Genomic DNA, 10048 nt, shown 5'->3' on the forward strand with positions numbered 1-10048 from the left:
TCGAAGGTACATTATAATATCAGGTATGTTATGCAGGAAAAGCGCAGATCGTTTTTTTAATTTTTTTCGTTTTTAAATTTTTTTTTATCTTTGATAATATTTTTTAAATTTTTTATAATTTTGTTCAATTTTTATTATTATTGATTTATTCTCAACTCATCCTGACCCGAATTCATCCTGACCCAAACCCATCCTGACCTTCTTCTTTCTTTTACCCATCTTAACCCAAACTCATCCTGACCCAACAACCAATCCAATCCAACCCATCCATTTTGCCACCTCTAGCTTCAACCCGCATAATCAAATGTCATTCTACATTTCTTCATAATCAAACACACCCACCAACATCGTTTCATGCTCTCTGTCGTGGATATCACTCCAATTCACTTCTTGAGTCAGTAATAACATCTATAACCCTATGTTCTTCTATACCCTTTTGCCGGTTAATCCATTCTAGAGTCATCAAATGTTTGAACTACAACGACTGCTTCATTGGTGACAGATTGGTGTCACTTTATGTGAGACTGGGGTCCTTTTATGATGCACTCCACCTGTTCGATGAAATGCCTAACAGAGATTTGGTATCCTGGAATTCGTTTATTTCGGTGTTTTCGCAAATGGGGGAGGTGGGTTTGAGCTTAAATGCGTTTTGTAGGATGAGACATGAGGATGGGATGATCCCCAATGAGATAGCGCTTATATCGTTGATTCCAGGTTGTGGGATTGTTGAGGGAGGTTATCCGAAAGAAAAGTTGTTAATTCACTTATTAACATGTACGGAAAACATGACTGTTTGAACACGGCTTCTACGCTGTTTCGAACAATCAAGTTACCGAATCTAGTATCGTGGAACTCGATGATTAAAATTCATGTTCAAAATGGTGTTTTAGAGAATAGTGTTTTGTATTTTAGTATGATGTGTAGAGTCGAGGTTTATCCTGATCAAGCAACAATCGTCACGATTCTTCAGTGTTGTGCTGATATTGGAGTCGGGAAAGTGGTAGACGCGTTTCATGGTTATATTTTGTGCTCGGGTTTGGATAAAAGCATCCGTACGATGACCGCGTTGTTAAATGTTTATGCGAAATCTGGAAGATTAACGGCTTTGTGTGAAATTTTTAAAGAAAAGAAAGAACCCGATATGATAGCTTGGACGGCCATGCTTGCTGCATACGCGATGCACGGGTATGGTAGACACACGATTGACCATTTTGACTTCATGGTCAAGAAAGGCTTTGAACCCGATCATGTAACTTTCACTCATTTGCTGAGTGCGTGTAGTCATCCGGGCCTTGTTAACGAGGGGAAACAACTTTTCAACGAAATGTCTAGTGTATATAAAGTCAAACCTAGGTTGGACCATTACTCGTGTATGGTTGACCTTTTTGGTCGATCAGGACGTGTACAAGATGCACGTATTTTAATCGATAGCATGCCGACGGAGCCCAACTCTGGTGTTTGGGGAGCACTGCTTAATGGTTGTAAGGTTTATGGAGGCATAGAGCTCAGTGAGTTAGTTGCAAAGAAGTTAATAAATTTAAACCCGTCGGACCCAAGAAGTTATATCATGCTTTCAAGCATATACTCTAAAGCGGGTCGTTGGGTTGACTTTTCAAAAGTCAGAGCGTTAATGAAAGACCAAGGTGTTGTGAAAACTGCGGGTTGCAGCTTTATTGAACATGATCACAAGATTCATAGGTTTGTAGTGAGTGGTCAAGCGCACCCTGACATCGAGCGTATATATGCTAAGTTAAACGAATTAATGAACAAAATTGAGAAGGTTGGGTATGTAGCTAATACCGAGTTTGTTCTTGATGATGTAGAGGAGGGCGTTAAGGGCGATTTGGTAAAAATGCACAGTGAAAAACTTGCTATTGCATTTGGTCTTTTTGTGTATAGTGACAATGCGCCTATGATAATCACTAAGAATTTGAGGATTTGTGGTGATTGTCATAACATGGCAAAGTTGTATCGCGTGTTGAAAAGCACATGATCATCATTCGGGATACGAGATTTCACCATTTTGTTGATAGGTTGTGCTCTTGTGGAGATTATTGGTAATCTTTATTATGATGGCTAGCTCGATTAATCTGGGTTGGCAAAGTATGTGACCTGAATAATGGGTCAAACGCGAGCGGGTTTTTTTCCAGTGTTTAGCCACAAATGCTTTGTTTTTCTTCAACTAAGTGAATTTGGAGCAACCAGATAAATACAGATTGGATAGAAAAAGATCCAACTTAAAACGGTCAACTTTTCATCTGTTGGATAAAAACGGCCTAATAAGCCGGATGTTAGTGACAAAGTGCCACACCCAAAATTCCTGCACCCTTTATATAAAAAAATATTAAAAAGAATATTGTCTGTGTGTGGAGCCCACACGCGATGATACACATCATTATTCACTTGCCCACAGTGATACATTATTATTCACTTAAACAGTGATTTACAATCGTGTTCACCCACACGCGATGATACACGTTATTATTCATGCATACACGGTATTTTGCTTTAGTGGGTATTTTACTTTCATGTTAACCTATGCAAAGACATTTCATGTCTAAGACCAAGTGTAATGAATTAATGCCCCGGGTGAGGTGGCAGTCCTTTGGCATTATTTCGGGTGAGATGGCAGCCCGGGGCGTTAAGCCAGTGTTATACACTACCCCAAGGGGCATTGTCGGGCGTGAAAAGGGGTTGTGGTCACTGTCCAATCAGGCTTATAAGTGAGCCACATTGTTGAGCGAAGAAAGTGGTGCTAAAGATCACATCCTAAAAAAAAGACGCCCCACCCGTAGCTTTTACAACCTTTCAACTTTTTAACAGACGTTTCATACGAATGAGCCCAAAACCCTTGCTTTATTATTTACATAGCTGAACCGGCCACGACATGTCAAGATACTTGTACATAACCAACATTTCAAGATAGTTGTATATTTACCATACACATAACCAACAAAATGAAGACCTAAACTATATACCAAATTATACAACACAAACAAACAGCAAAGACTTTTAACATTAGAAATTCAGAAGATCAATGCAGACTTGGAGTGATCCAAATGGGAGGCGGCCATCGTCTCCCATTGTAAAACTTCCTTGTATAACAAGGCAAAGCTGCTACACTCCCATCTTCCAAATCATAAACGCCTAAATCATGATCCCCATTCGCACCATCATAATTCCACTCCGAATAATCATCCGTAAAATAAATCTTATTCCCTTTACACCCTTCAAAATCAGAAGCCCGAATCGCAACTGACGAATTCTCTCCCACAAACAAAGCCCAATCATCCAACTCAACAACACTTTTCCACATCCACCCGTCCTTCAAAACCAGCTTAAACACACGAAACTCAGTCGTTTTGTAAGCATGAAACCCCAACTCCAAATACCGCGTCACCAACAGCAACTCGTCACCCAAACTAACAAGATACTGCATATCACCGCCGCCAACCTGCAACGGCGTATGAATAAAAGAAACATTCGGCACATCATTAGACAAATCTCCACAAATGTCACAAACCGCAATCGTCCCATATTTACTCACAGCATAAAAACACCCTTTATGAAACACAACATCCTCACAATACAACTGTGCGTCATCTACAAACCTCCAAACATCATCCCCCTTCCTACAGTACGCAAGATCACCCGTCTGGTTAACAATCGCAAGCGCATAATAATCCAAATCCTCATCAGACGGACTCGACGAAAACACCACTTTTTTAATAAACGAGTTACACATTTCTTTCAAACTACATGTATACACATCACCTTCTACTGTTTTAAGAGTATATTCTCTTCCAACGTTATAGACACTGAAGTTGACAACATTAGGAAACGAAGATAAAGGCGGAAGATGATGTTTCACACCACACGTGTTAATGGATTTATAACAAAAACTGCAGGCGTTTCTTCGAGGTACACAAGCCAACCATGGGACGAACCGCATCTACGACGAACAGTGGAGGCTTCTGGAAGACTTATGCGGTAGATTTTGTCATCGGATAAGCTGAAGAATAACCGTAGATGTGATTGTTGGTTTTGATTGTTGCTGTGGGGAAACATTAGCCATGGGAGTTGGCAGGGGAGGTGTTTTGGGGTCTTTGAAGTTGATTTTCGCCAATTCCAACACACGGATCGGAAGTGGATGTAATCTTTGTGAATTTTGAGTTTATGTGCGATTGATTCGATCAGTTCCGGTTGTAATTCTGACCAATCTACTGTTGTAGTCATTCTTCTGTAAAATTCGGGTTCAGATGGATGAGAAAACAAACAATCAGTTGAGATGCAATTCTTCAAGGATTATGGTGATCAACATCAGTGTATATGGTGAGGAAACAGAGGATTGATTATGGAGTTGAAATTATGATCATTAAATTTTGCGAAATTGAATTGAATTTGAAGTAGAATCAGAGAGGGGATTCCTGGTGGAGAAGACGACACCCAACTGATATATTATTTTATGGTTAGGATGTGTCGGCTGGAATATAGGAAGTCGATTACGGAGTGGAGCTGCTTGGTTTTGGGGCATACGTGGCGAGGGTGGGATTCACAAGCTTATGGGAAAAATGAGGGGTGTGGTGTGCCTAGTTTGGCGTGGCCAGCCAGGTGATTTTTTTATTAAAGTAGTCAACCAAAGCCACTCATATTGAACAAGCCAAGTCACCCTGTCCCCCACCAGGCTGAATACCCACGCCAAAAGGGCAACACCAACCTAAGGTGGAGCAGCTGGCGTTAAAAGGCATCCCCGCCCCAACCAACGCCCCCACTCTCCACAGCCTTAAAATTTGGATTTTAATTAGGGTGCGACAAAATGCACTCTTTTTTTTATTTTTCATACCCCTTTTCAAAAAATCAATTTAAACTTTTTAATGTCTATTCCTCTAAGAATTCATTCTTCACACCTTTTACACTATAGATTAACAACCAACCAATCTCTGTTCTTCAAAATTTACAAACTCTAAATATGCAACTCAATGGCTACTATGCAAGTTAGCAACGGCGGAAACTCACTATCTGCCTCTGAAAAAGTTGTTGTACGGGCACGGCTGGAAAAAGTTGGTAGCACGAACCGCTGCTAAGATAGACAATATCATTAATCTTTAATTTATGTTCGGTCGGAAAAATCTGTGATACGAACCGCCGTTGTGCCGGTATGGCTTAGATCCCACTCGTTTCGAACTCAACTGACTCAAAAATCAACTGCGAGCAAAAATTAGGTTATTAATGATCATGTTGATTGTAATTCTTAAATTGTTGTTCGGATTTGGTGTAGAACATAACTCTGTTGATCGTACTCTAAATGGTAGTTCAATCTTGTATGATTTATCGACACGAACTACTACTCAATTGGCTAACGCGTTAAAAAAAAGGTTAAAGAGTGAAGAGCTAAAGAAAGTCAACAACCTGTAGTACTTTGAACTTTACTAAGCTTAAAAGTCAACATTATGATAGAAAAATTAGTCAAATGAACTCTCACTTAATGGCAATCAAATGAACTCTCTCTTTGAGTATGTTTGGTATGGGGTAATGGAATAGACGGTGTAATGGAATGGACCAGGTAATGGAATGGATGAGGTAATGGAATTGATCATTACCATTCCATGTATTGTTTGGTTACAATGTGAGAATGGAATGAATCATTACCTTTTGTTGTTTGGTTGGCAAAAAAAGACGAAGGAATAAAATCGGATTATGATAGAAAAATTAGTCAAATGAACTCTCACTTAATGGCAATCAAATGAACTCTCTCTTTGAGTATGTTTGGTATGGGGTAATGGAATAGACGGTGTAATGGAATGGACCAGGTAATGGAATGGATGAGGTAATGGAATTGATCATTACCATTCCATGTATTGTTTGGTTACAATGTGAGAATGGAATGAATCATTACCTTTTGTTGTTTGGTTGGCAAAAAAAGACGAAGGAATAAAATCGGATAGTGGTGGTCAGTGGTGGGCATTGATGGTGGGTGGTGATAGGTGGCAGTTGTACCAGCGACATGGGTGGCGGCGGTGGTAGGTGGTTATGCGGTGGTGGTGGGTGACGACGAGGAGGGTGGTGGCGGTGGCGATGGTGGCGGTGGAGATAGTGGTGGGGCGGTGGTCGTAGGTGGTAGCAGTGTTGACGATGGGTGGTAGCGGCAGCGGTGGCGGAGGTGGGTGGCGGCGTTGATCGGAGGTTGGCAGCGGCGATGGTGGGTGGTGGTAGACGTGGGTGGTGGCGGTGATCGAAAGTGGCATCGACGGTGGTGGCGGAGGTGGCAGTGGCGACGATGGATGGCGGCGGTGGCGGTGGTGGGGACGGAGGTGGGTGGCAGCGGGTGGCGGTAGCGAAGGTGGCGGGTCAGGCGGTGGTGGCGATGATGGTTGCGGTGGCAGTGTTGGCAGTGGTGATGTCGTCGGTGGGCGGCGGTGGTGGTCGGAGTTGGCGGCGGTGGCATTGGTAGCGGTGATGGCGATGGGTGGCGGTGGAGGTGGGTGACAACGACAGGCGCCGGTGGTGGTGGATGGCGGTTGTGGTGGGTGGCGGCAATAGTGGTGGGTTGTGGTGTTGTTAATAAAGGGAGAAGAGGGAATGAAATTGAAAAAAAACAGGGGGGACGGATGGAATGATTTTGAGGGAATGGAATGCATTTTGGAATGAACAATTCCATTCCGTCGACCAACTAAACACTCTTTTTTTCATTCCCTCGCAATGGTCCATTCCATTCCACCTCTCATTCCTATATACCAAACGCTACCTTAATATAATACAGAACTAGGTTATCACCCGGGTGCAACCCGGGTTGGAGAAAACTATTAAGAAAAATATTAAGTGTATAAATAAAATAAAATACAAAGTCTCATGTTACATAAATTAGTGATATACGATTTAAATATAGTCGAGTCCCTTTGAAGATGCATATCCTTCGAGTTACCAAAACCTTTCCCTTAGTAAATTGAGTTCCCTCTACAAACAAACAACCAAATTATAAGTGTTTAAATATATAATATAAACTTTAGTGTCGATACTATATAATAGAAACTTTGGTGTCGGTACCAAGCTTGCTGAGATATTTATTGATTTATTTTATATATGTTACGAGTTGACGTCATGTCGTGCATCCATCATCACCACAATAAAGCCAAAACTTACCATATTTTAGTTGCTTTTCCATTTTATCACATATGAGAACCCAAATCTTGATTTTTGTAAATTATGAGCAATTTTGTCAATGTATTTAGATACCTGATAAAAGATTAAAAAAAAGTAATACAAATGTGTTAAAAGGATGGTATATAGATCAAACCCCACCAAACTTTATGTTCCAACCGAAAATTTCATAGCTCACCTAGTCCCAGCAAACTTTTGTTTTTCAAAAAATAATCAAGATTATAGAAATCTGGTGGCATTAAATATTGGTTCAAATATGCACAATAGTAAGGTTAGAGCTGCCTACTTCAAAGTACAAGTTGCTTTTATAAGTTACCATTTGTTAGCAATGTATTGACTACTCGTGTTTTTTCCGGTGACATGTTCTCACCGTAATATAACTATATAAAAAGGTACGGTACCGGTACTGATATTTGAAGACAAAATTCGGTAAAATACCGGTACTGTACCGAACCGGGACCGATTCCATAAAATACCAAAAAGTGGGTACCGATTCAATACTGAATATAATTCAGTACCGGTACTTGGTACCAAATGCTCAGCCTTACTCAGACTTTACATTGGCTGAAAGAGTATTGATGGGAGGTTGCACATGACCTGCAAGGTGTCACACCCCCAAAATCCCACCTGCGGAGTACCACCGCTTGGAGGCGTGACTGACCAGGACCCAGCCACCAATCATACTGAACAAGCATATAAGTAATTATAAAAGTTTAACCATCCCGATTGGTGTTTCAAAACATATAAGTTTAAGTTGCAAGCGGAAGCATAAGTTTAAAGTTATAACATAAGTTCCAAAAGTTTCAAGTTTATCATGGCCTTGTAGCAATCCATGTCCCACAACGATCCTCCTCCATGCAAGCTCCAGCTAAGTACCTATGGTCCTGCAAAGCATGTAGTAACGAGTCAACAACTAGTTGAGTGAGTTCACGGGTGGGCGTTCGTTTTTGTTGTTTCGAAAACAGTTTACTTTATCTGGCATCCAGCCGTGGGGGTTACCCCATAGTTTTAAAAACGTGACCAGTTCGTTCCCAGTTACTCCGGCACTCCGGCCGTGGGGGCTACCCCATGTAGTTATCAGGCATTTCGGCCGTGGGGGCTACCCCATGTGTATACTAGACTCGTTACCGTATCGATTGCTGACTGTAGTCATGTTTATGTGCCCTGAAAACATCAATGTCTATCATCATTGACGTGCCCCAGATCCATTAGTTCACGCCCGTCCTCTGCGGCACGGTGTGAGGCTTGTCAGACCTAAATAGCGCTATCTAACTAATGACCCGCTCGCCATTGGCCCGGCGATTAGTCGATACAAAAAGGAGGGACTCCGTGATAGAGTTTTAGTCTAGTACGTTTATCCGTCCATCCGGACGAGGAATCACATTCCTGAACCACTGACGTCCTACCCAATGGTAGACGAGGAACCCATGTTCCTGAATCCCATTCCCAACCCAGGGAATCCCATGCTTTGTAAAGGGTGTGAACTCACCTTGGTTTGCTCGGCAGTCAAACACAGAAAGTCAATCAAGTCGCAAGTAGTCAATAACGTCCTAACACGGATATCACGTATAATCAGATTCGAACCAAGTAGTGCACAAATGTTCAACACGTTTGGCAAGCACGTTTAGCAGTAACAGTTAACAGTCAACCGTAGCACATACGGTTCACAAGTTCAGCCCAACTACTTAGGCCCAAACACGTAAAAGCAGTTAACACAGAAGCCCATCAGTCTGGCCCATTAACTAAGGCCCAAAAAGTGTGGTCTCGAGTCGCAACCGGACTCGCAAGCATGGTCTCGAGTCATGCTGTGTGTTGATCATGGATGGTTGCGAGTCGCAACCGGTGTCGCAACCGTAGTCTCGGTTCATCATGCTAAGGTCTCGAGTCGCAACCGGACTCGTAACCTGCGGTCTCGGCTTGTCCTGTTATGGTTGCGAGTCGCAACCGCGTGGTCTCGAGTCATCACGCTGTGGTTGCGAGTCGCAACCAGGTGATTGCGAGTCGGTAAGCTGTCATTTTCACGTTCAGGTGCTGATGCAGATAGTCAGATTAATGGTACAATATAATCAGGCCCAAATCCGGAAATAACCAATAGAAATTCACTAACATATTTCCTAATCAGGCTATTAGTCAAATGTGGATCAAAATCACAAGGGTTTTTCAATCTTCAACTATCATTCAAAGTGTTCTTCAAATATTCAAACCCATCTTCATCAAGTTCATAACATTTTAACCACTTATTCAATCAACACTATGAACAAGCATCAAAACACTAAGCACAACACATAACCCGGTTTTCATACAAGTCCGATTTCATGACATATGTAACCCGATTTCATGTTCATCAACATAAGTGGTTCAAACTTCATTTAGACACAACATATCACATCTTGCCATATAATATATGTTAACCGGTTATCAACATGGTGCATATTAGAATCATCATAAACATCAAGAACATCATGTAATCTCTAACTATAGACATCATCTCATGCATACATCCATTCAAGCACAAACACAACAAAAATTAACCATAAAAATACTAACCGGTTGGTGATGTGTGTGTGTGTGCCGATCCAAAGTCCAAATCCGAGGGTTTCTTGGGTCAACCGAGTGGATCCGAGAGTCTTGGAGATGTGTTTGTGTGCTAGAGTTCTAGTGGGAGAGAAGATAGAAGTGTGTGTGTGTTCTAATGTTCAACAAAGTGGTAACAAGTAACTAGGGGTGGTGTATTTATAGTCAAGTTCCAAATGGTGCACCCTTAGTGGGTTTCGAGTGGGGGTTCACGGCCCAAAGGCCCAACCGGCCAAAGGTTCTCGGCCCAAGGCCCAAAACCGATTACTATTCACTCGAGACCTCATGGTCTCGAGTCAGGTTCCTTGTTGTTTCG

General features: G+C 41.9%; 2 protein-coding genes and 1 pseudogene across 2 annotated transcripts; 1 reads left to right on the top strand and 2 right to left on the bottom strand.

Annotated features, from left to right (window-relative positions):
* Positions 1-772: 772 nt before the first annotated feature.
* Positions 773-1993, top strand: LOC110892580 (pentatricopeptide repeat-containing protein At5g40410, mitochondrial). The gene has a single exon (XM_022139738.1). The coding sequence runs from the start codon at positions 773-775 to the stop codon at positions 1991-1993; it is 1221 nt and encodes a 406-aa protein (XP_021995430.1).
* An 844-nt stretch (positions 1994-2837) lies between these two features.
* On the bottom strand, positions 2838-4470 carry LOC110917421 (annotated as a pseudogene).
* Positions 4471-5951: 1481 nt separating this feature from the next.
* Positions 5952-6638, bottom strand: LOC110892574 (extensin-3-like). The gene has a single exon (XM_022139732.1). It carries the CDS (start codon positions 6636-6638, stop codon positions 5952-5954), a length of 687 nt encoding a protein of 228 aa, XP_021995424.1.
* Between the last annotated feature and the right edge of the window lie 3410 nt (positions 6639-10048).

This window comes from Helianthus annuus, chromosome 2 (assembly GCF_002127325.2).
Source record: "Helianthus annuus cultivar XRQ/B chromosome 2, HanXRQr2.0-SUNRISE, whole genome shotgun sequence".
NCBI lineage: Eukaryota > Viridiplantae > Streptophyta > Magnoliopsida > Asterales > Asteraceae > Helianthus > Helianthus annuus.

Bases quoted from the DNA above. Each gene is read 5' to 3' on its own strand.
- LOC110892580 (XM_022139738.1), top strand. From the start codon at position 773: ATGTACGGAAAACATGACTGTTTGAACACGGCTTCTACGCTGTTTCGA.
- LOC110892574 (XM_022139732.1), bottom strand. From the start codon at position 6,638: ATGCATTCCATTCCCTCAAAATCATTCCATCCGTCCCCCCTGTTTTTT.